The 26528-nt window shown below is 38.5% G+C and overlaps 2 protein-coding genes across 2 annotated transcripts; one reads left to right on the plus strand and one right to left on the minus strand.

The window, feature by feature from the left end:
- Positions 1 to 1024: 1024 nt before the first annotated feature.
- Positions 1025 to 15312, plus strand: LOC144666623 (uncharacterized). Its single transcript, XM_078528023.1, has 3 exons — positions 1025 to 1132; positions 3937 to 5116; positions 13797 to 15312. Exons 2-3 carry the CDS (start codon positions 3995 to 3997, stop codon positions 15267 to 15269), a joined length of 2595 nt encoding a protein of 864 aa, XP_078384149.1. The 5' UTR covers positions 1025 to 1132; positions 3937 to 3994; the 3' UTR covers positions 15270 to 15312.
- Positions 15313 to 18127: 2815 nt separating this feature from the next.
- Positions 18128 to 22681, minus strand: LOC144666411 (uncharacterized). Its single transcript, XM_078527843.1, has 5 exons — positions 22595 to 22681; positions 21960 to 22122; positions 21099 to 21179; positions 20531 to 20776; positions 18128 to 18790 (listed from the first exon to the last, which is right to left on the minus strand). Exons 2-5 carry the CDS (start codon positions 22105 to 22107, stop codon positions 18444 to 18446), a joined length of 822 nt encoding a protein of 273 aa, XP_078383969.1. The 5' UTR covers positions 22108 to 22122; positions 22595 to 22681; the 3' UTR covers positions 18128 to 18443.
- Between the last annotated feature and the right edge of the window lie 3847 nt (positions 22682 to 26528).

A 26528-nucleotide genomic window follows, 5' to 3' on the forward strand; every position in this document is an offset into this window, starting at 1 on the left:
ACGTTGTAAAAAAGGTGATCATTTCGTGCAACCAATTTTCAAGCTTCTGTGAGGAAAGTGAAAAGAAGTCTTGGATTGAATTATATCATAGTTTGACAGTAGAACCCCGATATAACGATATGCCAAGTGGGAGCAGTAAAATTATATCGTTATATCGAAACTCCCGATATAACGATATGTCCATAAAATAACCGAAAGTATTGTTATATCGGGTAAACCTAACATAAACTTTTTTTACTGGATAAAGAGACTGAAAATACAGTATCATCTCCGTATATCATCGTATAAAGCTGTTGTCAGAAACGTTAGAGATAATTCCTTCTCGACCCTTTACTGTTATGTTATTGTATTAAATTTAGTGTTTTGCTTAAATTGTGACTGTGTACTGATAATTATCGTTATATCGGGAAAGATTTTATTATTTACGCTCGGTTCGCTGAATTCACATCGTTACATCAGGAACATCGTTATATCGAAGATCGTTATATCAGAGTTCTGTCCCATACATTCTACTGCAACTTTCGGCGGGACATAGAATATTCATCGTTATATCGGGAATATCGTTATATCGAGGATCGTTATATCAGGATTCCACTGTAACTAGGATATTATTTAATTAACTGAAATGGACCCCCCACCCCCTTCCGCGTGCCCCCGCAACACACACACATGAACACGCCCAGGACAGAAGCAGATCCGGGATTTGTCTTAGCAGGGGTGCACCAATGAGGAATGGTTGAAGGATACCAGTTGTGTTTGAAAGTCATCTCAGGGAGGGGGGTGGGATGCTCACCCCCTGCACCCTCCCGCTAGATCTCCTCCTTTGTCTCTTTAAATCATCACGCAGCGACATCAGACGTTTGAAAATCGTTGCAAGAAGATCGAAATAAAAGTTGCGCTACTTTTTAAAGGGTACGGGTCGTTTGCAAAGCCCTCTTTAAAAGTGCCGTTTAAACTGAGTACTTTGCGCGCCGCGACATCACAACTCTTTCGCCTCGTTTTCGCGTCACACGTTTTTGGGAGGCCGCAAAGCCCGACATTTGCTCGCGTACACTTCAAACGCAATAGTGAACACTGCTTGCACTCTGTTTTATTTTGTTTCGAAATAACCAAGTTTGCATCAAAACTTCAGGTATGTTTAATTCAGTGCATTGCTATTCAATGTACACTCACTATAAAAAAATTCTTCCGAGCACTTTTGTGCTTCAGAGCTTCGTTTAAACTTTGAAGACTTATCATAGGTTGATCAGCTTTGGTTAAAGCCGGGTTAAAATTTCCCTGGCCAATAGACCTACTTTTTAAAAGGGTTCGGTTAAAAATGTCGATAACTGCTTGGTCATGGATTTCTCAGTTGATTTTGGTTTGAAAAACTCGATCAGATTAATGGGTTGTTCCAACAGAGGAACCAACCCATGCAACCAAGCTGAACAACCCATATATAAGCTTAATAATAGCTAAATGAAATCCCAATTGACTGAACAGAATAGAATCCCACAAAAATTAATGTTCAAGAGCAACTTCAGAATACCCAGCCACATTCGCATGGCTATAAATCTTCTGTTACCATACAAAAATTATTGGCAATGGTGATGGGTTTTGCTTGTTTTGGTGATTTCGTTTCGCTTCGCTCGTGGATTTAAGAACAAGGTCTATTGACATGTTGTTGTTTGTGTTTGGTGATGCGCTTTGTGGGTCTTATGTTTTCATTGGCCCAATTTATACTAGAGATGGATGATCCATCCGGACGAACTTGCATTTTAATTAGGCAGCATTTTTCAGTTCGTCCGATAATTCATCTGTGTATAAATACGGGCAAACAGACGGATTATCGGTCCAGACCGACTATCTTCATAATTCGTCTGAGAGGCTGTAGACATCTTTGAATAAAAGTGGAAGTATTAGACTCCTCCCCTTGTCATCGCCTTGTAATTTACAACCCCGCCTCTTAACCTTTCAATTAAATCGGCCCAATTAAATTTGAGCGATAAAGTGCTTGTTTAATTGACTAAACAACAGTTTACAAAACTACACGTGTGGTGAGGTGTTGAAGATGTCGTCTGAGACGACTTCTTAAATACCAAAAAAACGTGCAAAAAGAGGCAGAAAGCCGAAACAACGGTCCCTCCGATTTTTGCAGAATACGCGGGTGCTCATTCGCGATTCACTTGGGGAACTTCAGCAAGATATCGTACATCTCTACGGATAATTTAGTGTCGAGCCAAAACGCGAAGGTGTTTTACGACGAAACTTGGCAGACGTCTTGGTCGATTTGAGAATTGCAGTGCAAGAAGACGAATTTTGTTCAAGTACTGTGTTGTTCATCTTGTGCATAAAAGGCTAAGCTAGACTTGCAGCAAGCAATGTTGAATTTATAAAGAAATCTCTAGCGCGTTATCCTACAACAAGGCAAGTTGATCGTGACGAGCGATTCAAAAGAATGTCACGTTCGCCTCACACGTCCTCGGCGAGGCAAAAGTTATGCCGGCCAAGTGATTCGCCAAAAGTTATGCCGCAAAAGCTATGCCTATGCTTTTTAGCGGCGAAACAACAAAAACAACAACATTCCCATCTTCTTGCAGTTGTTTCGCCGTAGCATACAGCTGGAAGATAAGGCTTTTCCGAAGCCAGTCGATAAAATTCCAACTACGTCCTTCGAACAAAGGTGGCGAACAGCCTCTTTCTGCTCGTCTTTGCGCGATGAAACGTTTGGAAATTTCTCCAACGAGCGTTCCAATAATCGATTCATCACAAATCACAGCATGTCAACAATGACAACTCGAGCAAACCGCAAGAGGCCGCCTGCAAGCAATCATGATCAGCCGTTGTTAAGGCCATGACACTTTTGCCGCCTCTCAACCAATGGGAATTTTCCGTTTCTGGAGAAACGGGAAATTCAATGTTTCCAAAGATGTCTACAGCCCCTCTATTTTTTTTGCTCCCCGCCCCCCACCCCCTTGCTTCTTTCGTTTTGCGCTGGCATCCAGTTCTCTCGCCGTTCTCACCGTGCGCTCATTGATCGAAAAAACGATAAAAAATAGAGGGCTGTGGACAGTCTAGATAATCCGTCTAGATAGTCGGTCTGTTTGCCTAGCTATAGTTTCGTGTGGGAAAATATTTGTATTTGTTTTTTGACAATTATTTGCCAATCTGAAAACGGTATTCCCTGAGACCAAGTTAAGGAGAATATTCACAGAGATTCACTGGGCCTGCCTTGATTTTTGCCCCTATTCTATCATCCCTGTCAATTGAAATCCCCCCCCCCCCCCCCCCCCCCTGGCTAGTTCAGTTGACTACGTCCTTTTTCTCCTGGCATTCAATTTCTGATGTTACTCAACAAACTTCAAAATAAGCCCTGGGCTGACATCCGCTCAAATTTCTGATTATGACATTCCCAGGTGGATTCAACTTTGAGTAAGGAATCTATAAGGAGCAAAATTGCAATAATGAGGCCCTGCCAGGGTAAATTCCGACAAGCGACATGGCCCAAAAAGTAGCGACAGCACATAAAATAAAATTGTAACAAACGACGACCCTTTTGGGAAAACTTAAATTCCGACAACGACAAGCAATTTTCCTTCAGTTTTACTATCGACAGCGACATGAAGTCACTATCAAGTGAGATAAAAAGCGACACAGGACAGTTTTAAATTTAGACAAGCGACACGGGATCCCCCTCCCCCCCCCCCCCCTTGGCAGGGTCTCAATAATGGGAGCTGGGGAAGGGGTTTATTTGTGCAAAGAAAATTGTGTTTCAAAAATGTTTGGTGTGATTATTATTTGGAGGAGAAACTGAAAGTTTCATGTTTAAATAATTTAAATGGTTTGTTTCAGTGCTGGTGTCATACTGAAGTTAATTTTGTAAGTAGTACTGTAGGCACCTGTTAAAAGTGTTGATTATTTTCCTGAATCCATTTGTAAATTTTCTATTTACAACAGGTGTGATCTGAAAGAGTGATGATTTGCAAACAAGTGTAGCAATATCCTAATTTACACCATGAACCCAGAAGAGAAGAGCATCCAGTGCCCTCAATGTGAACTTACCTTTACAGATGCACAAAGTCTTCAGCTTCACTGTAAAACACATAGTGGTGCAAAGCCACATCTTTGTCATCAGTGTGGCAAGTCATTTGGAAAAAGATCAAATCTAAAGGCACACATATTTATTCATAGCTCTGAAAAAACTTTTAACTGTAAATTCTGTGACAAGTCATTTAGACAAAAAGCTTCCCTGTGCAGTCACATAAAAATTCATGATGGCATCAAGTTCCAATGTTCAGTATGCAAGGTGTACCTTTCACATTCATCTTCACTAAGGAGACATGAAAGGAGACATACTGAAGAGAAACTTTACAAATGCAAACAGTGTGGCAAAGGGTACAGCAGTTCAAGTTCTCTTAAAGCTCATGAATTGTCGCACACTTACAAGTGCAATCATTGTGATAAGCATTATGCAAAGGCATCACAACTTTCAGTGCATAACAGAATACATACTGGCGAGAAGCCCTACAAGTGTACTCAGTGTGACAAAGCTTTTTCTTTGAGATCTCGACTTGTTTATCATGAGAGAATTCACAGTGGCGAGAAACCCTATGAATGCACGGAGTGTGACAGGAAATTTGCAAGTTCCTCAGCCTTTCGGAAACATAAAAGGAAACATACTGGCGAGAAACCTTACAAATGTACACATTGTGACAAAGAATATGCACGTTCAAGTGGACTCGAAGCTCATAAAGTGACACACACTGGTGTTAAACCTTTTAAGTGCAATCTGTGTGATAAGCAGTATACAAGTGCAGCACATCTTTCAGTGCACAAGCGAAAACATACTGGTGTGAAGCCCTACAAATGTAATGAATGTGATAAGGCTTATTTTGAGAAATTTTCGCTTGATTGTCATCAGAGAATTCACACTGGTGAGAAACCCTATGCATGTACACAGTGTGACAGGAGGTTTTCAGATCCCTCATCGCTTCGGTGTCATAGAAGGATTCATACTGGTGAAAAACCTTACAAGTGCACTCAATGTGATAGACGATTTGCTCAAAGCTCATCTCTTGCAGTACATAGTAGAACACACACTGGTATTTCAACTTACAAGTGCAGTGTGGTGGTCATTGTCACATAAAATTGAGCATGAAAGACTTAAGAATCCACAGTGATGAGGCACCCTACAGTTATGCTGTTTGTGAGAAAAGATAAAAATTTTCAACCAACTGTACAGTGCATATATGAGAAAGGTACATGCTATCAAAAGACGCACAAGTGATCTTTTTTGTGACCAAAAGTATGATCAAAGTGCAGATCTTACATTTGTAAAGAACACAGAAAAATTCACATACTAGATAAACAATAAACAAAATGGCTGTGCATTTCGCTTGTGTTTTTGGCCATTATTTTAATAAGGTTGGGACACACTAGGCGACAGGTTGCAGCGACAGGTCTCTGCGACAAGTCGCTCGTGTGTAGTGCTTCAAAACAAGTCGCGACGACAAGGCGCTTGTTCCTTTTACACATAGGAATGTGAACTAGTTTTCTAATTCAATATGAAAAATTATATTTTGTTGCAGCAACTTGCGCGGAAGTGTGCACATGCTGCAACAATGCTGCTTTTGCTCATTTTGTCACTGCGATCAGTCACATGAATTCAAACTGGTTTTATTTTGTGCGAGTGATCGCAGCAACAAAATTCTGTCGCAAAAATGCACCATGTCACACAAGGCAACTTTCCCTGTGGCATGTTGCAGCGACTTGTCGCCTAGTGTGTCCCGACCTTTTAAGGTTGTGTGATATACTTAAACAATTATTCACCTCTGGTCAGTGTCAGTGAAACTGGAGGATTAACCTCGCCTAATAAACTATTATAATTGTTATTTTTTGACAAGAAAACATATATTTTTATGTATATGATCTACATGACATTGCTACTGTTGGCAATTGTGTTACTTTTTCAGCTGGTTTAGAAAATTGCTCTTTAGAAATACTATGTGTGGTAAAGAATTTGAATGCAAATGGTTTACTGTTGGTTTGGCTTGTATTAGTTTGATGTGTCTTGTGTTCTGGAAGGCAGTTTGAAGTCATTTAGGCAAGAAAAAATTTTCTGAGGTTTACTTTCCACAAAAGAGTTACTTTCAGGGAAGAAAAACCTCAGAAAGTTTTACTCGCCTTCATGACTTGAAAACTGCTCCAGGAACACAGACGTCAAACGAAATATGCAAAGCAAATGTAAGGTACCGGTAAGCCATTTTGGTTTACTTTTTTGACATGAAGTATTTATAACAATTTGTAAATGTCTACCACGACTTTTACCCATGACCCACGACAGTTAGCTACACTCTGAAAATTTCAATATGGTTATGCAAATCAGTTTTCAATCAAAATTTGAAGGTTTTACACAAGGCCACTTTTATAATGTGCATGTAAACTATGAATTACAAATACAAAAAAAATAAACACTGTTCATTTGCTGTTAGAAGCAGACGACTTTCGAATTCCTTGCGTTGGTGTTGCGAGCAGAAACACATGCGGGAATTATATTTTTCCAGACGCTCGCTCGCTTACTTAATTACTGGTCATTAATTAACGGAGGATATTTTTGGATTAGCTTAAGGGAACAAGGCTACATTCTTTTCTTCAAAAGCTAAAGGAGCGATCAAAAAAGTTTTATACAGGGAGGCTCCACCCGAGCTCTAACCCCTAACCTTTTTATATACCATTTTGACAGAAATTGTACCTGTTTCGTATACCTTTTACTGAAAAAGGTACCCCTTTCATATACCTAAAAGATATGGCAAAGACTTAGAACACGACATTTTCTTGTCATTTTTACCGAATGGTAATGAGGTTATGTTATGGGCCGCATTTTCTCACTCGAACACTCACTCACTCACTCGATTCTGATATCAAACCGCAATTAATTTAGCATTAAAACGAGAAACGTGCTGACAGAAAGGTCCTTTAAACGCATTCAGCACATGTCAATCAAATCTCAACCTCGTTCCAGGGTCTCTCTCTTTCAGGGAACTTAATTGAATTTCAAAAAACAAATCGAAAGAGGATCACTTCCACTTATCCTCTGGTGATAAAAGAGAAAAGAATTCGCTCAACGAAGCCTCAGAGCATAGGCTATCAATTACCCATTCACGTAAGAAAACATTCAAAGACGCGTTTTAGTAAACACAACATTCATGCACGTTTTTTTTTCGCGTCACATCATCTTCGTGTCACGTCATTCGTTCTTCATCTTTTTGAGTCGTGCAGAAACGCGCATCTTTCTCTCAAATTTTAATGGCTGCTTAAAATAACGCTATACGTGCTGGCAGAAAAGAAAACATATTCACAAAACAAATTTACTTAATGCTAAAAAGGATCAAAGGTTACACTTAAATATTTTTTGTGATAAAATAGAATTCGCGCTACGAAGCCTGAGAGCACGGACCATCAATGACGCAATTCCCATGGAAATTCACAGGGAAATAAAGTGAGATTGTGTTACATTATTGAACGCTTATTTGAAGAAAAAAACTATCAATGACCCATTCACGCAAGAAAACATTCGAAGGCAAATTAAGTGAGATTGTGACATTACTGATAGCACCAATGAACTACATATAGTTACGCTTAAAAACTGTTAAAATTATTACGCTCGCCTTGTGACGTGTTTTAGTCAACACAACATCCACGGCACGTTTTTGTTTCGCGTCACGTCACCTCGTGTCACGTCATCCGTTTTTCATCTTTTTGACTCGAGCAGATACACGAAGTGCTCGGGCGTATCTTTTCTCTCAATTTTTTTTCGCTGCTCAAAAATAACGCTATACGTGCTGACAGAAAAGTAAACATATTCACAAAACAAATTTACTTAATGCTTAAAAGGATCAAAGGTAATACACTAACCGGTAAATATTTTGGTTGTGAAAACTGAATAGCGCTACGACCCCTGAAAGCACGAGCCATCAATGTCGCAACTCACGTGGAAAAATAAAGCAAAGTGAGATTGCTTTACTTTATTGGACACTTATTTAGAAATCAAAGGCTCTTCGAGTAACCTCATGGTAATTCGATGAATGAAGTGTCGACCTTCGCATTTTTGGTTCGTGCTCTCAGGCGTCGTAGCGCTATTCAGTTTTCACCACCAAAATATTTACGTTTGATCCTTTTAAACAATTGGTGAATTTGTTTTGTGAAAATGTTTCCTTTTCTTTTCTTTTTTCTTTTCAGCACGGATAGCGTTATTTTTGAGCAGCGGATAAACTTTGAGAGAAAAATACGCCTGAGCACTTCGTGTTTCTCCTCGAATCAAAAAGATGAAAAACGGATAACGTGTCACGAGGTGACGTGACGCGAAACAAAAACGTGCTGTGGATGTGGTGTTTACACAACACATGGCGACACATGGCGAACTTAATAATTTTTAATTTGTTAAAGCTTAATTTGTTCGTCTGCAACGCAGGCTAACTTTAAATAGGCCCTTGATTGTTTGCTCGCGTGAATGGGTCATTGATAGGTTTTTTCCTTCAAATAAGCGGGAATTCTCTCAGGCTTCGTAGCGCGAATTCTATTTCATCACAAGAATATTTAAGTGTAACCTTTGATCCTTTTTAGCATTAGGTAAATTTGTTTTGAATATTTTTACTTTTCTGTCAGCAGGTTTAGCGTTATTTTGAGCAGCGAATAAAATTTGAGAGACAGATGCGCGTTTCTGCTCGACTCAAAAAGATGAAAAACGGATGACGTGACACGATGATGTGACACGAAACAAAAACGTGCATGAATGTGTCCATGAAAGTTGAGTTTACTAAAACGCGTCACGTGGCAAGCGTAACTGCACCTAGCTTATAGCTGCTAACAGTAGTACATGTAGTAGTGTCACAATCTCACTTTATTTGCCTTTGCATGTTTTTTTACGTGAATGGGTCATTGACAGCGTATGCTCTGAGGCATCGTAGAGTGAATTCTATTCTCTTTTATCACCAGAAGTTAAGTGTAACTGATCCTCTTTCGATTTGTTTTGTTCCCTGAAAGAGAGAGACCGTGGGAACGAGGCTGGAGAATAATTTGTTTTTGATTGGCATGTGCTGAATGGCGTTTTAAAGAACCTTTCTGTCAGCACGTTTACTGTTAAATGCATGAATTAATTGCGGTTTAATATCAGAATGGAGTGACGGAAATACGTCACTTCGAGAACGAGAATGATCACTACACCTCATTACCATTCGGTAAAAATGCGGAGGTCGGCACTTCATCCATCGAATTACCATGAGGTTGCTCGAAGAGCCTTTGATTCATTTGTAGCACTTAATAGATTAAAATAATACAGCCATAAATCTCATCTAATTGAAATATTTTAATTAAAAGCCCTTTAAAAAACCTAAATAACAGATTTTCACACTTTTATATACCTAACTTGTGAAATCCCTAGACCCTTTTATATACCTGAAGCCTGAAAAATCTACCCCGAATAGGCCATCATAGGTAGTACCCCCCCCCCCCTGCCGGGATTTATTTGTGTCGAACATAAACAAAACAACTTGAACATGTATGCCTCTTTCCCCCCACCCCCAGGAATCACGCTGCGACATCAGATGTTTGAAAAGTGTTTAGAGAAGATCGAAATAAAGGTTGCCTTAATCTTATACTCCAGATACGCTTTGCGGGCCCTCTTTGCGCAATGTCAACAATCCTTACGTGACCTTGCGTTACCTTACCTGCGAACAAGGTTGGCCTCGTTTTGGCGTTACTCGTTTGTGGGCGGCCGCCAAGCCATAGGTTTGCTAACTTTGCTTTCGTTCATAACTGCATGACAAGGTGCATGTCTTATAGAATGTTTGCTGTTTGCAGTCTGGTTTTCTTTCGAAATAACTAAGGTGACATCAAAACTTCAGGTATGTATAGTTCAGTGTGTTGCTTTGTAATGTTGGCTTGCTGTACAGATCTACCAAACACTGTTGTGCTAACTTTAGAGCTTCGTTCAAATTAATATTGACATGGGTCTTTTCGATGTACTGCAACCAAGATCTAGCACTCAAAACAATATAAAAGGATCACCATATCCTAGGTCTTTGTCAAAGGTTTATAATACAGTCAACTCTTTCTAAAACGGGCACCGTCGGAGCAGCTCCAACTGTCCGTTTTAGAGAGGTGTCCGACTTATAGGGAGTTTAGTTACAGTAAAATGACTGAAAACGGCAGGGACGGGAGCAACACCAGGTGTCTGTCTTATAGAGGTGTCCGTTAAGAGAGAGTTGACTGTATAGGTATTTCGTGAATGGCATGAACCCAAGAGGAAATAACTATCGATCTATAGACAATATATAAGCTTTGTTTTTAGGTGAGAGTTTTTTGGTTTCCATTTTATTTAATACTGTCACAAAGGGTGACCCTAAGCACTGGTTCGCATCTGATCGCCAAAGTTAAGCCCTGTTGGGTGACCATCTGGAAACCTCTTGTTGTGGATTTCCTTTTTTTTAATTTCTCAGTACGTAGTCAGTAAATTTCAGGCCCTTTCGTTTTCTTTCTAACGGCTTTGTTAGCATACTTCGGCTTTAGATGTTTCATTGTCTCGTGTGGGATGAGAACTCTGTAAATTAACAAAATCCTCACTCGATCACTCGAGTATCCTACCACGAAATCCCGGCTCGAGATTGACGTCCTCGAAGGATTTCGAAAATATATAAAGTACCCTTCGTTTGTGGGATATATTTACTGTTAACTGGTTTTTTACGGCTAGCAGCCACTGTAAACAAGTTGGTTTTTACCGAATGGTAATGAGGTTATGTTATGGGCCGCATTTTCTCACTCGAACACTCACTCACTCACTCACTCGATTCTGATATCAAACCGCAATTAATTTATCATTAAACGAGAAACGTGCTGATGGAAAGGTCTTTTAAACGCATTCAGCACATGTCAATCAGAAACAAATTATTCTTCAACCTCGTTCCAGGGTCTCTCTCTTTCAGGGCAGTAAACTGAATTTCACAAAACAAATCGAAAGAGGATCACTTACACTTATCCTCTGGTGATAAAAGAGAATAGAATTCGCTCAACGGAGCCTCAGAGCATAGGCTATCAATGACCCATTCACGTAAGAAAACATTCAAAGACGCGTTTTAGTAAACACAACATTCATGCACGTTTTTGTTTCGCGTCACATCATCTTTTTGTCACGTCATCCGTTCTTCATCTTTTTGAGTCGTGCAAAAACGCGCATCTTTCTCTCAAATTTTATTCGCTGCTTAAAATAACGCTATACGTGCTGGCAGAAAAGTAAACATATTTAAAAAACAAATTTACTTAATGCTTAAAAGGATCAAAGGTTGCACTTAAATATTTTTGTGATGAAATAGAATTCGCGCTACGAAGCCTGAGAGCACGAACCATCAATGATGCAATTCCCATGGAAAAATAAAACATTCACAGGGAAATAAAGTGATATTGTGTTACATTATTGAACGCTTATTTGAAGAAAAAAAGCTATCAATGACCCATTCACGCAAGAAAACACTCGAAGGCAAATTAAGTGAGATTGTGACATTACTGATAGCACCTATGGACTACATATAGTTACGCTTAAACTGTTATGGAAAATTATTATTGCATGTGACGTGATTTAATAAACGTTTCAGCTCACTGGAAAAACACAAATGCGTAGCACGTTTCTGTTTCGCGCTACGTCACCTCGTGTCACGTCATCCGTTTTTTATCTTTTTGAGGCGAGCAGATCTCAAATTTCATCGGCTGTTCAAAAAATAACAACGCTTGTCGCTGCCTAACCTCCCACGCAGTCGTTCTTAGGGGCGATTGTGTTCCACACCGTGTAACGCAATCGCGGGGAGGAGTGTAACGCGATCACCCCTAAGAACGACTGCGTGGGAGGCTAGTCGCTGCCCGGTATGTATATTATATATGTGCTGACAGAAAAGTAATTGAACACACAATTTATCGCATCTAAGACAGTAAAAACCATATTCAAAGGTTACAATTTATTTTGGTGGTGAAAAATAGAATTTGCGCTTCGAAGCCGGAGAGCACAAAGCATCAGTGACCCATTGACGCAACTCACATGAAAAAAAAAAGCATTTAAAGGCAAATGAAGTGAGACCGTTACATTCTTGAACGCTTATTTGAAAAACAAAGCGAAGGACGCCACTTCATCGAATTACCATGAGGTTGCTCGAAGAGCCTTTGATTCTGTCTTGGCAACGAATATCCACAAGCTAAAGTACCTGAATAATTCTTAGACATGTATCCATCCATTCATTTGTTTGCCTGAGGTTTTCTGTTTCAATATTTCTTACTTCTGGGCTAAGCCAAAATTTTTCCAAGTGTACTACTTCATTCTTAAAAGGTGCCCTCCCGAAGGTTTTAGCATTATGGCAGGTGTGTTTTGACTTGGGAGCCTAGAGACTGGCATTCATACAAAACGTTGGAAATTTTCCTACCATTTGAAGGAATCTTTTATTTCCAGGACTTCCACGCTGTTTTAGTCATCTTTCAATGTGGCCTCTTTATATTGTTGTCACCTCATCCATATAAACTCCTTACCAGCACTTCTCTAAAGGAGAGGAATAGGCTGCCTGCCTCTGGTATTCCATGTTGGAATTCATGTTGGAACAAGTGTTTAAACATAAAGTTTTTAAAAATTTTAGAAGAGTTTGATTGGATTCAGAATACTGGACAAATACCGGCAACAGCACGGCGTTTCGTTTTGATGACATCCAAAGTTCACCCGCTTGATCTGTTCGCTGGCGACTTGCGAATTGCAACGAACTGAAGATTCATCCTGTATTCTCTTGCGATTTTGCACTTGTTTTGAACGGTCTCTACCTCAGCAACAACTTTCAATGTGAAGGTTTAGTTGTTTGAAAACTAGAAGCTTTTGGCATGATGATGGATAACCGCTTAATTCTCAGATGAATGCGTGATTGTTTGAGATGGGATTCTAAACTCGGGTGAATTTTTTGTCACGCATATGTACGGTTCTAAATAAATTCATCTTTTATAAGTAATTTATTTTGTTGTTTTTACAATTGCATACATGTAGTTGTGATTAAATTACAAATAAATGTTGATTTGCTGCATGTGGATTGTTTTATGGTTTGAAGGGAAAATTGGGTCTCAGCTTATAGCCGAGTGTTTTGGGTTTATTTTTTGTCAGAGTCGAACTGGTTCTGAAAACCAAAAGTTTAGGGTCTCGGCTTATAGCTGGGGTCGGCTTATAGCCAAATAAACACGGTACAAAGTTTAAAAGATAGTTTATCTTTTTCTACTTAAAAGTAATCATCAGGGTTGTTGTGTTGTCACGTCAGTTGGTATATAAATAATAGTAGGGCACTCCAATAGAGAATAACTAAATTGGATGTGCCAGCAGCTTAATATTTGGGTTTGGGGTTCTCCAAGCGACAAACAATTCCTTCAAAAACTTGTGTTTTCTTCAATTGTGTTCGCTGGTGATTAAATTCCATAAGAAGGAGTGTTTCTGGAATTCATGCAAACACAATATTAAGTTGAAAATGTTTGTTTTTTTTTTATCCATCTTATAAACTTTGTACATATAGCCTTTAATTTTAAGGCATTTTATATTTTTAGCGAACAAAATACAAAGTGTTACCCACAAGGAAACCCCACCAAGCTGCCTCACTAAAATAATTTAAAGGCTAAATTTTAATTTTTGATTCATTATGAAGTTGTTAATTTTGTTGTCTTGAAAGTGTTGATTATTAGCCTTAATCCATTCATGTATTTGCTGTTTACAACAGGTGTGTCCACAAAGAGTGTATCAAGGAGTTTGAATGCAGGAAGGGATATCCACAAGTTTGCATAACGTAATGAACCCAGAGGAGAAGACCTTTCAGGGTATTCAATACAAACTGCCCCATGCTGGTGTGAAGCCCTACAAATGTACTGAGTGTAATAAGGTTTATTCTTTCAAAAATTCACTTGTGCGTCATCAGAGGATACACAGTGGCGAGAAACCCTATAGATGTACAGAGTGTGACAGGAAATTTACAGATCCCACAACGCTTCGGGGTCATAAAAGGATTCATTCTGGTGAGAAACCTTACAAATGTACACAGTGTGATAGAAGATTTACTCAAAGCTCATCCCTTGCAGTACATAGTAGAACACACACTGTGAATCCCTTCAAATGTACTGAGTGTGATAAGGTTTATTTTTTCAAATGCTCACTTGTTCGTCATCAGAGGATTCACAGTGGCGAGAAACCCTACAAATGTACAGAGTGTGACAGGACATTTACAGATCCCACAACGCTTCGGGATCACAGAAGGACTCATACTGGTGAAAAACCTTACAAGTGCACTCAATGTGATAGACGATTTGCTCAAAGCTCATCTCTTGCAGTACATAGTAGAACACATACTGGTGTTAAACCATACAAGTGCAGTGTTTGTAGTAAAGGCTTTGGTTCCTCTTCGCAGAAGATTCAACATGAAAGAATCCACAGTGGAGAGACACCCTACAAATGTGCGGTTTGTGAGAAAAGATTTAAGTATTCGTCCAGTTATAGAGAGCATTGGAGGATGGCACATACTGACGAGTTGTCTGAATGCTCTTTTTGTGGCCAAACGTTCGATCAAAGTGAAGATCTTGTACAACACAAGAAAACCTACTCATATCACTGTGCACAATGCAAAGAATGTTTTGTAGATTCTACTTCTCTGGTTGAACATGAAAACAATCACAAGAAGTTTAAATGCAGTCAATGTGGAGAGTGTTTTACTTCTGGATCTCGCCTCACAATGCACGTATCTTCACATGCTGATCTTGATGAGCAAGCCTTCAAATGTGGTCATTGTGAAAAATCATTCCAAAAAATAACTTGTCTTAGGAAACACATGTCGTCGCACAGTGATGAGCGACCCTTTAAATGCAGTCAGTGTGAAAAAGCTTTCAGATTAAAAGGAATTCTCAAGAATCACATGTTAACACACACTGAAGATAAACCTCATAAATGTACCCAGTGTGACAAGGCTTTCAGATCAAAAAGTTATCTCAAGTCCCACATGTTGTACCACACAGGTGAGCGACCTTTCAAGTGCATTCTGTGTGGGAAAGCTTTTAGGTTTAATGCTGTTCTCAAGAAACACGTGTTGATACATACAGGTGAAAAACCATTTAAATGTACACACTGTTGCAAGTGTTTTAGGCAGCAATATCATCTCAAGAGACACTTGGCTATCCACGCTATGGACGAATGCACCCGGTTAGTCTCGGTAGACATATGCATGCCGTCGCAATTACAAATGTAAGCAAATGCTTCACTAGTGCTTGGTAGTTATTGCTTGTATTGACTGGTGGGATCAATTTAGGTTTCTGGGAAACTGCTCACCTACCCCTCCCCAAACCTAACATTTTGCCCAAAGCGATAAGGAAGGGTTAATGTTAGGTTTGGGGAGGGTAGGTGAGCAGTTTCCCAGAAACCTAAATTGATCCGACTGGTGGATTTCTGAAAAAAAAAAAACATATTAAAGGTGCTATGTTGCGCAATTTTAGGCAATCTCGGCACTGACCAACTGGTCATAGAATTAACTGAAATATACCAATAACAGCTTAAAACTGTAGAAGAACTCAAAAGAAACACAGAAAGGCCAAAAAGGGTCATACATGTAGATGGGCAAAATTTGCAAAGATTAAAACGGATTGGGTTTATAGGGTAAACTTGCAAAACGTTGGCCCGACTTTTTTCAAGTTGATCTCAATTTGTATGAAAGTGTCATTTACAATGCTCGAAATCATCCTTGTTTGTTATGTGGCTGTGATTTTGACAATAAATAAAAGTTTACTCTTAAATAACGAAAATAAATAAAATTAACCCCTTTAACCTTGCCAAACTCCAGCTGAAGCATAGAGCCAATGCAAATATGGCCGCTGCCTTTGATTTTCGACTTCCAGACGAATCATTTGTCAACAAAATTAAATTACTTTAACTTAAAGATCAATTCAAAGTTAATCAGTGTATGAAGTTTAAAGGCTACACTTTTATCTAATGGGAAGTCACAGGGACATTTATATGGCCAAAAACATGAAAACCAGGCTAGGCAGGCCAGAGTGGTTCTTCCATACAAATCTCTTAAATTTGAATGAGTCACAAATCTGCAGCCTTAAAACCAAAAACACTGTTCAAAACTTTGTATTGTAACATATTATTCAATATTTTTGTAAGTGTCAACATCAGCATTTTAAGAAATTTGACCAGACAACAGAAATGAATGACAACCATTTTTGCATAAGGTCATTGATTAGAGTGGAACCCCAGTAACTTGACCTCAGCTTACTCAAACTCCCCTACTTACATGCAGTAACTTGAACTTAGTCCCATTTCCCTTGCACTTGACCCCACTTTTCAGTCATTTTTACTAGGTTGACTCAAACTTGAATAACTCAAATTCCCTGCTAACTATGTTTTTTCCCTTATCAAAATTTACCCCAATAACCCAAATTCTGGCTCTTGCAACTCACCACAGATGCCCATTGAAATATCCTATTCGCTCTTCTTGTTAGGTAATTGGATTAAAACACTAAAACTAATATTACAGCAATTTGATTTAAATTAGTACAACAAACAGATTAGGTATTTGGCAGCCATTTCCTGATCACGAGTCATACATTCATTTGCAGTACTGTATTATTGGAATGCATAATTGGATTACAGTTTCTGACAAGATAAGTTTAATCTGTACTGTACTCTATACTGAACTGCTAAAAAATCGGTTAACTCACAGCTATTAACGGGCAAATTGAATACTCTTTGTCTGTGGCGATCGGTAGACGTAATTTCAGTAGAATGATTCATCCGATCTGAGATTATTAAACACTAAATTTTCGGTGGCCTCTGTCCACCTTAATCAGAGTATTGAAAATGAGTTCGTTATAATATTAGCGCGCGCTAGTCATGTTTGAATACGCCATCCAATCTTTAATTCCTTAACAATGGAGTGTAAGCGCGCGGAAGGGGTTTCCTTTCATCATGGATTTTACCATCCATGCTTTTGTTAACCGCGTTGGAATCCACCGTAGAGTGCCACGACTCTAGGAACAGTCTCTTGGTGTAACTTGAGATTCCTCGTTCAAGGATCGTGGCATTTCTTGGGTGGATGTCATGCTCGGTTGATTCCGCGTGTTGTTTAATTGCAGACTCTCCATTACAAGCGAATACTACTGCAATTGAATACTATTGTGTAATAAAATATAATAAGAATTTAAAAAGAGAGGGCATTAATTTAAACTACTTATGAAAAATCCCTAAGAGAAAACAATGGTAAACTATGTTATGTTGTTTACATAACATTAATAAACAAAAACTTTACGGACATTTACCACAAAACTCTTTAACTTGCCCAACTGACTGAGACTTGATGTTGAATTAATATGTCACTTGACTTGCTATAAAGGTTGCCTTCCATGAAAATGCATGTTTATGCACAGGTATCCCAAGCTCCTAAAGGAGCCGTCAACATATAGACCACATATGACATTGCGTAATAACGTTATTATAAGGGTTTGTATGGGAATATAACGATCGTAAAAAATAATTCAAAATAGAGGACAAATATCCAATAAAATTCACTTACCTATCCTCTTCTGTCTATGTCTTGTGTTTCTATGCCGTTTGGGGGCGTTTTGAAGCGATTCCAGTGGGTTTTAGGTTCGCTGGTTTCCTCTCTATATATAATTAGAGAGGAAACCAGCGAACCTAAAACCCACTGGAATCGCTTCAAAACGCCCCCAAACGGCATAGAAATACAAGATTTACATAGAAGAGGATAGGTAAGTCGATTTTATCGGATATTTTCCCTTTATTTTGAATTATTTTTTTTTATTCCAAGGCTATTATTGAAAGGGATACAGTTTTTTTTTCTTTTCTTCCTTTTTTTTTTGGGAGGGGGGAGGGGTCAAGGAGGTAAATCAAGCAACTATAGTTAACCATTCTCGACTCATTTGAAAATTCACAGGCGTCCCAAGCTCATAAGACCTTCATGAGCTTGGGACGCCTGTGATGGTAGCCTGTGGTCCGTAGAACGTACAAGGGGAAATATTTCTCTTGCAGACGCTCTCTCATCGTGTGCGCTCCCTGCAACTCCCGTCGTACAGATGGTTAAGAAAACACCCAAACGAAATGTGACGTAAAAGCAGTTTTCTTTATCTGGCAAATGATTTTTAGCGGCAAGATTACGCCATACCTTTCGCGAGAGACAAAGACACAGTGCAAAAGTGAGTTTAATTTGTGATCACATTCTTTATTACCGTACCATCGTTTCTTACAACAAAGACCTCATAAGTAAACAATGGTTCGAACAAGTTCTGCCATAGCAGAAACTAAGTACCCCTTATTTTACTAAGAGTCCCAATCTCAGAGAGATAATGACTTCTTCGTATTGTCCCGGAAATTTATTCGTGCCCCCAATCGTTATACTGTGTTGATCTTAATTAACCACTTCGTAAAACACTTCCACGTCATTCGGAGTGAACTGAAAGCTTCCAGCTATATAATCACAATGACGACCAGCTGCCACTTGCTCTGCAACCGAATAGCCCGACGGAGCTTGATACGTGTGGCCGCAGCTAGTGTATGACTCTTTTTTGCTGGCAGCCTGGTCTGCTATGTAGATGTCGTTTCCATTCCCAAAGGTCGGTCCGTAGTCGTTACAGTTATACATGGCGGCATCTTCGTTACCGGGTAGCAATGGCTGCTTAAGAGGCTTGTATCCATTTTTGTTATACAATGTGAAGATGAACGCTTTATTGGCAGTGGCATAAGCACAAGGTTTACCTGACAAGATCAAGAAACAACTTTTGTAAAAATTCGAGATGACACCGTCTTGAAGCCTTCTGGTCACCTCCCGTGACGTAATTAAGGAATAAAGTACTCGCACTTTATTAAAAATTCAATTGGCCATAGAGGTGCCATCTTATGAAACGCTGTTTCTTCATATAATATTTTTTTATTATTATTTTAAGGAGCTTAATTTTAATGCCCAGTCATTTCAGTCGCTCCCCAGACATTACCACGACTTTAAATGTTACTAACTGTTATATAATTGTTTATATTTCGAGTAATTATGATCCAATGTAAATAACAGTATACAGCTATTTCAGTAAACGTTGTCCGGATCAAAGCTTAAAGACAAAACTGAAAGGCAGTATGGGTAGAAGAAGGGAACATTTGCACGTGCTAAATATTAAAATATATAGTGACATGACAAACGCGAATTTGCACGTTTTCTCTTTCTTCAGACATGTGAAACAGGGTGCTTTTAACCACATTGAATTTTAGACGAATTTTCAAATCTCAGAACCAAGCGACAGTGAAAGTAAAGCTGCAGAAAGGCCTCCTGAGTGGAAAAACAAACTCGTGAATTCCTCACGTGCGAAATACAAATTTGTACATTTAATGAAGCTTATATGCAAATTTGTAGTGAACACCCAGAACTCAATGCGGTCTTGCCCTTTAGCTTTAAGCTTTGACCCGACAACGTTTATTGAAATAGCTGTATGACAGTAATATTAATAGTAATATATTAGTTTAGCACACAACCCCATCTGATCGTGTTTAAATAAAGGATGTGTTGATGATGATATGATGACGATGATGATGATGATGATCATGATCATGATGATGTTAAACTAAGAGAACACTACAGCAAGCGTATAAAAGAGTAAAACGCAAACCATTCGTTTACAGATTGAGGTTGGAAATAATTTAGGAGCCTTTGAAATAAGTGTTATCCCAGCAAAGCATCATCATCATCCTCAAGTCTCTTCGCGCCAGTAGGCGCATAAGGCCGTGCAAGCAAAGCATCACTAGTTTCTTATTTACTATTTTTGACTTCTTTACTTCACTTTTAAAAAATGCATTTTTTAAAAACATGCAACTAATACAGCGTTATCAGTGACGTCACGGCAGCCATATTGGTGATCCAAAACAAACGAACGGCGGCCATGTTGGTATACCAAGCCATTTTCCCGGGAATTAAACTGTATTTTTAGAGCGGTTTTCACTTGAGTGTCGAATGTAAATTGCGTTTGCTTTGGTTCTGCATTACTTCGCTTACTGATTGGCGCAAAAAACTCGCGCCACTTTCTCAGCCAATCAGAACTAAAACCAAAACCAATCGTGACTCGCTCGCGCATGTTTTCCCGCGCTTCGTGCCAGCTACACGTATTTGCTTCGAGTTTTGATTGGTTCACTGGATTGACTGTGCCCTTTGTGATTGGCCGAAGTAATTACTTTGGTTTTGGTTTTACGACACTCAATTGAAAACTGCTCTATGCAAAAACAATATTTTGTTTCAGTTAACCAATATGGCCGCTGGTCACGTAAGTGAAAACGCTCTATACTACAAAGCCCCATTGGACTTGCTCATTTTGGCACTAAATAAATGTGTCCATCATCATCATCATCATCATCATCATCATCATCATCATCATCGTCATCATCATTATCATCATCATCATCATCATCATTATCACTATCGTCGTCATCATCGCCATCATTTAATGTAGTACTTACTCCTCCAAGGTTCGTTGGTGTATCCGCCAAATATGTAGTCACCAGCTTTGATTATTGTGATTGTGGGTCCTTTTTCGTCACATTTCTCGTGGAAGGTCGCGGCATTCCAGCCATCTGTGATAGCATGCCAGCATCTCATCCACGTGCTGCTGGGTTTCTGCAGTACTGGCTCCAAGAAGGTCATGAGTTGATCTGTGTACTTCTTATCAAGATTGCCAAGAATAGTGGACTCGCCACCAAATGCGCCTAGTGAAGTAAACAAGGTAAACTTACGACAAGACAAACGAAACTGAATACTTAGCTTTATGAACTGAGAAACTGCCAATGGAAAGGAAGACAAAATTTCAGTTCTAACTGCATTTTATTTCATAGATAAGCGTTGCTTAACTCGATGCAGGAGTTTAAAGTGCTACGAGCAAAACAAAAGGTGCTAGTGCTAATTTACAACTGTTTTCGTAAACTAATTTACAGTAATTTTTGTGAGAGGCAGACCCCACCAGGGAGATAACATTTTATTCCAATGTACTAGAATCCGGCAAATTTTATCACTAAGGGTACAATAACTCACCAGGTTTCGTTTCTTTTAATGCATCGATCTCTTCTTGAACATCATCGAGTTTTTCGTTGATCTCTTTTATCTTTTGGCAGGCTAGAAACAAAAAGAATTATCAATTGAATAATTTTAAGTCCGCTGGGCAGAGTTAAATGATTCTAAAGCGTTATTCAAGGGATAGGTAACAAGATGCTATTTGCGATGGAAATGTGAACTTCCGCAAATTTGAACGAAAATTGATGGAATAAGAACGATTAACATTTCGCAGAAGGTTAAAACTTTATAGTTACTGGTAAGGCCTTCCTTAAGAGGCCTCATGGGCTCGATGGGGATAAGTAGTTACAGTAAAAACCCGCGAGTAAGAACCTATTGTTTTTCAGATTAGCCTAAACAGGTTCTTACATAAAGGGTTGTTAACACAAATTTAGCCTAATTAGGTACTTAATAGGTTCTTAATTTCTGAGGAAAAAATTTTAAGTTGTTAAAATAGAGATTTTAGTGGTATTCGGCCTTTTTCTTAATTTGCATTACATTGCATCTGGGGTAATAACGCTTCTAGGTAACGTATCTCCAAAGAGGATCCAGAATGTTGACGTTTCATTTTTTCCCAAAAGTAAACATATTTAATCAATTTTAGAAAATAAGAACCTGTTTTCATATTTTAGGCTAAATAGGTTCTTATAAAAATGCTATATAATTTGCAAATTTTAGCCTAACAGGTTCTTGAATGTTACGTTCTTACTCACGGGGTTTTACTGTACTGGTAACCGAGGTACTTAAATCGTAGCCATATAAGAATTGTGGAATTTTTCGATTTTAATTAGAAACTAGCAAGTGATGTACATAACTAATATTATTCGGTAGTGATATACTTACGGGAGCATTCAGTTATTTTCTCGATGCTCTTTTCCAATTTTTCCACCCTGGCTTTAAGCTTTTTATATTTCCCACCTCCAGCTAGGACGGGTTTGGCTTCCTCCATCACAATAAACAACAACAGACAGGCAACAAAAGTCATACTCATTTTAGTAGCGATTTCCTTGTAAGAAGAAACAAAAATAATAAAAAACATTAGACATTTTATTTGGGGAAGATTGCCGAGTATTTGGAACAGTCATTCCTATGTTTGGCACGCTGTTAGGTCCAACCTGTTTAACATCTGAAATCTGATTTTGAATGAAGATTGAAAGAAGCCAAACCTGTTTAAACTGGTCTCGTAAGCCGGTCTCCCACGATGGTTTACTTTTACTGAGAGGATACGCATAATAGACTAAATTATTTGAGCATTCATTTATTATAAAATTGATACTTCTCCAGGGAATAAGGGCGAGAGGTTTCCTTAAGAACACATATTTATGTGGTTTGAAATTTGACTATTTTACCTTCACGGAACAAACTGTAGACGGCTTCTTAGTAACTTAACAAAAGCCCTCTGTACAGAATATAGGATTGCTGTTTGTGTGCATATCAAGAGCATTGAATAAAGATGAATGAACAAGTTTTATACTTACGTTGGATTGTGCCACCGATAGGCGGTAAAGTAAATGATTCCGGTAAGTTCAAAAGGATGACCGCTCAAATTCTTAAATGATCAAAACCCTGGAAAGAAAAATAGAAGGAAGGTAAGCACGGGCTAGCAAAGGCCAAACAATCCAGATACGACAACATACTTCGTCCCTGGCTAATCCTGCACGTTCCCAAACACAAATGAGTCTGTTGGAATACATTTGAGAGTGAGGATTTAACATGGGTGTACAAAAACCTGACAAGAATTATTTCATTGGTTGTTGATGACATTGTTTGTTGTGTGATTGGCTGAGATGAAATGCTAAGGCCTTCAGTTAAACAAAATCCTAATTGACCTGACAACCATACGGAGTGCCAAAAATGTGACTACGGGTGAGGGGTTCTGGCTGTTTAAAGTTTTAAACCAGTACTAACATAAACATTTCCACAATTTGAATATCGTTTTGTTGCTGACAATAAACAAAAACGTCGAGTTTTTGGCCGTACCACTCTATATAGGTCTTCGATAGAGACGATCATTGCCAACTACAAAGAGAATATTACAAACAATGAAAGTGATGATTCACCAGCATTAGTGGAATGATTAAAGAAAAATAATTAAAGGTAAACAGACTAACTAGCTATTTTGGAGAAAAATAGTATACCGATAAGGTATTGGCCCTTGAATTTTTTCTATTCAACACAGGTTGTCATGGTGTTGCACCAAAAAATAATAATGTTAGGTGTTGCAGGCAAGGATGAACCACTTGCCATTCATTTGGCAACAGTCAAGGTCCACGAACGTTTTCCAATGTTGAAGTCATTTTGAGTACGTCTTAGTATTGTTGACATACTCTCTCTTTCTCGCTTCAAAACACCTGCCAGTGTCGCCTACATAACGACATTAAGGACAATAATTAGTTGATGCCCAACATAGGCCGGGAATAATTGAGAAGGACATTATCCTTGCACATTTGGAAGGTCATATTACGACTTCGGATACAGTACAGTAAAATTCAGCGTATAACAACCTAGATTTTTCCAACTTAGCTTAAATAGGTTCTTATAGAAATGGTATTTAGTGGGACATGTTTATGCTACTTAGGTTCTTTAATAGGTCCTCAATTTGGTGGGGGCACTAGCGATCAGCACAGATAACTACTACAGGGTATATGTAGAGTACGGTCAGTTTGGATGATAACCATACAGTAACTTTCTCTTTCCATTTTTTTTTTTTAAAGATACATACAAACATTTAGATCATTTTACATTTTAGTTAATTCTTTTATATCAATTTCGTCATTTTAGAGTAATTTTTACCTAGTTTTTATATTATAGCGTATTTTTAACTAAATTTTGTAATTTTAGATTGTTAGATTTTTAGCATAATTTTTAGTTTTTGATTGTAATTTATATTTTTTCAGTTTCTACTGTTCTGTGTTCACCCTCTATAAATAAAGTTGATGATGATTATTATTATAAAGTACTACAGTCACCTCTCGTTATAGCGGACACGCTCGGGGCGTCATTTTGTGTCCGTAATAGCGGGGTGTGAAGGAAAAAAGTGCCGTTGACATACGTTAAACAATATAGACTATGACGAGCTTATTAACAGTTATGAAGCTGCTAAGCACTCGTTGGAAATGGAGGATAGGGGCATATCTGATATGTACTATATTGCTGTATTAAATGATCTAGAGTACGGTTTAGATGATACCATACAGTAAATTTATCTTTCCAAAGTACTAGCATGCTTGTCTAGACTAAATTTGCTTTTTCTGTGTTTTCATCTGTGCCTTCATTTTTGAAAAAAAAAAGAACCTATTAAAAATTTTAGGCTAAATAGGTTCTTATGAAAAGGCGGTTTAAAATCAAAATTTTAGCCTAACAGGTTCTTAAATGTTAGGCTCTTATACGTGGGTTTTTGCTATATGAGCCTCGCACCCCATTCACTGAGCCAAGTTTGACATCTTGCATATATCACTTGCTTTTCAGTCTGGGTTTCTTTCCTTCAGGTCAAATATTCTCCACATGCCGCATCCATAACAATACATAAAGAAGGGTATTAGACAATACAAGAATCTACTGATTGAGACTAATATTCATGACAAGGCTACATACATAGTGGCCTTTTTATGCTAGACGATAAAACGGGGCGCATTTAGTAGAAGGCTTTTCAGAAAAAAATAAAAAAAAAGACTGGGTCTACACTCGGAGGACATTGGACACGAATACGTTAGAGCCATCAGACGTTAAAGGCGTCTGTCTTATTATATTTACTGTTTTTATAATAGTTAACTGCGTCCCGTTTTATACTAGAGGGCTTTAACGTCTGAGACGTTAAAGCTGTGCGATAAGAGCGTCGTTCAGACGATCTTACGAAAAGACGTTAAAGCCATCAGACGTCTGTCTTATTTACCGTTTTTATACTAGACGTTAAAATCGTCTCGAGAAAGCTTTAACGTCTCAGACGGCTTAAGCGTCTCTAGCCTAAAAACGGCCAGTCTTATTACTTATGTAAATAGTCGACCAAGGTGATCCAAGCTGCCCACAGGAATGGCGTTGATTCGGTAAGCAGTTTAATTACAATATATTCCCTAAATTAAATTGAATGCGGATAAAGAGCCTAATTTGTTCTAAACTTTCTACAGTTTTAAACTAATACGAACCTTGATCTATTTGGAGCACACTTGACATATAACAGGACTAATACAGAATAAATGAAATTATTTTGCACGGCGGAGAGAAACAAGCATTGACACGATCGTCACCCTGAGCCCACAATTTAAGCAATTGGGGAAAAGAATCCAGCATAAAAACTGGGCTTCAAGTGATTGGAACCCGTGACCTCCGCGAATAACAGTGCGATGCTCTACCAACTGAGCTATGAAGCCACATATTGAAAACTAGGTCATTTTAGTGGGTTCTTGTGGGTTGAAGGTATGGATGACAGAATAAATGAAATTATTTGCACGGCTATTTGCAATTTCTTTGTAATAGAACGATGTTATTAAACCCAAAAAACAGCATCTAATAATAAGTACTTAATATTGACTATTTCGCAGGTTAGGAAAACCATTCTGGATAATAGTCCAAATTAGTTGAATGTTGCATTATCTGATAATCTACTCTGTGTATTGTAATTAATGAGACTGGAGAAACACCTATTTCCTGAAAGAAGCACAGGACGAATAACGAGTTATTGAATGGTAAAATATCAAACCTGGCATGGACGCATGGAGTACATCGAGGAGGGACCTTCTTAAGCCTTGTTAGCTCCTTGTTGGTATGTTTCTTAAAACGTAAAATTGACAAGTGTTTTTCACCTCTGACGCTACTAATCTGTCCACCAACATAATTTTCCTAAATTTTCCCGTCGTGAGCAATTTAAAGAAGGTCACACTGAAAAAGGATCAGTAGTTAACTACTCTTCCCCCAACTCAAAATAGCTTGTCAATCAATCAATAATTGCAGTTTTAATCTATTGTTCCTCGTTAATTTGTAATTTCACCTATTGTTTTCCAAATTCGCTATTCAGTCACCACCTATTATTTTGCCGTTGAAAAAGATGAGTTTTTATAAACTTCGCGAGTTTTCGGCTAGCTGCCGTTGACAGAAAGAGAACGATTTTTAAATTTTAAACCCGGGTCTATGTCAGTGTCGGTTTAACGTTTAAAACAGCAATATTCCATTTTATGTAGTCCCATTTTTGATAGTTCGAACGGTTGTCAAGTCAGCAAGAGTTTTCTCACAGTCAATCAAACCTCGGCATTTTGGTCTGACGAATCATACAACTGGTGACGTCATGAGCGACCAATGGTAAAAGTACTTCTCACCCTTTCGCACACCTGTGTTAAATCAATTTGTTAAATCCCTTTGCTCAAATATTCCAATAGCCAGTTGTTCGTACTCAGAGTACTTTGTGTTTAGAGACATTTT

The sequence above is a fragment of the Oculina patagonica genome, chromosome 9 (genome assembly GCF_052425735.1).
Source record: "Oculina patagonica isolate OP01 chromosome 9, crgOcupat, whole genome shotgun sequence".
NCBI lineage: Eukaryota > Metazoa > Cnidaria > Anthozoa > Scleractinia > Oculinidae > Oculina > Oculina patagonica.

Coding starts and splice junctions, on each gene's coding strand:
- LOC144666411 (XM_078527843.1), bottom strand. CDS start 22,107: ATGAGTATGACTTTTGTTGCCTGTCTGTTGTTGTTTATTGTGATGGAG. Junction 20,777..21,098: donor ATTAAAAGAAACGAAACCTG/GTGAGTTATTGT, acceptor TTACTTCACTAG/GCGCATTTGGTGGCGAGTCC. Junction 18,791..20,530: donor CACCAACGAACCTTGGAGGA/GTAAGTACTACA, acceptor TGATCTTGTCAG/GTAAACCTTGTGCTTATGCC.
- LOC144666623 (XM_078528023.1), top strand. CDS start 3,995: ATGAACCCAGAAGAGAAGAGCATCCAGTGCCCTCAATGTGAACTTACC. Junction 5,117..13,796: donor AGTGCAGTGTGGTGGTCATT/GTCACATAAAAT, acceptor GTTTGAATGCAG/GAAGGGATATCCACAAGTTT.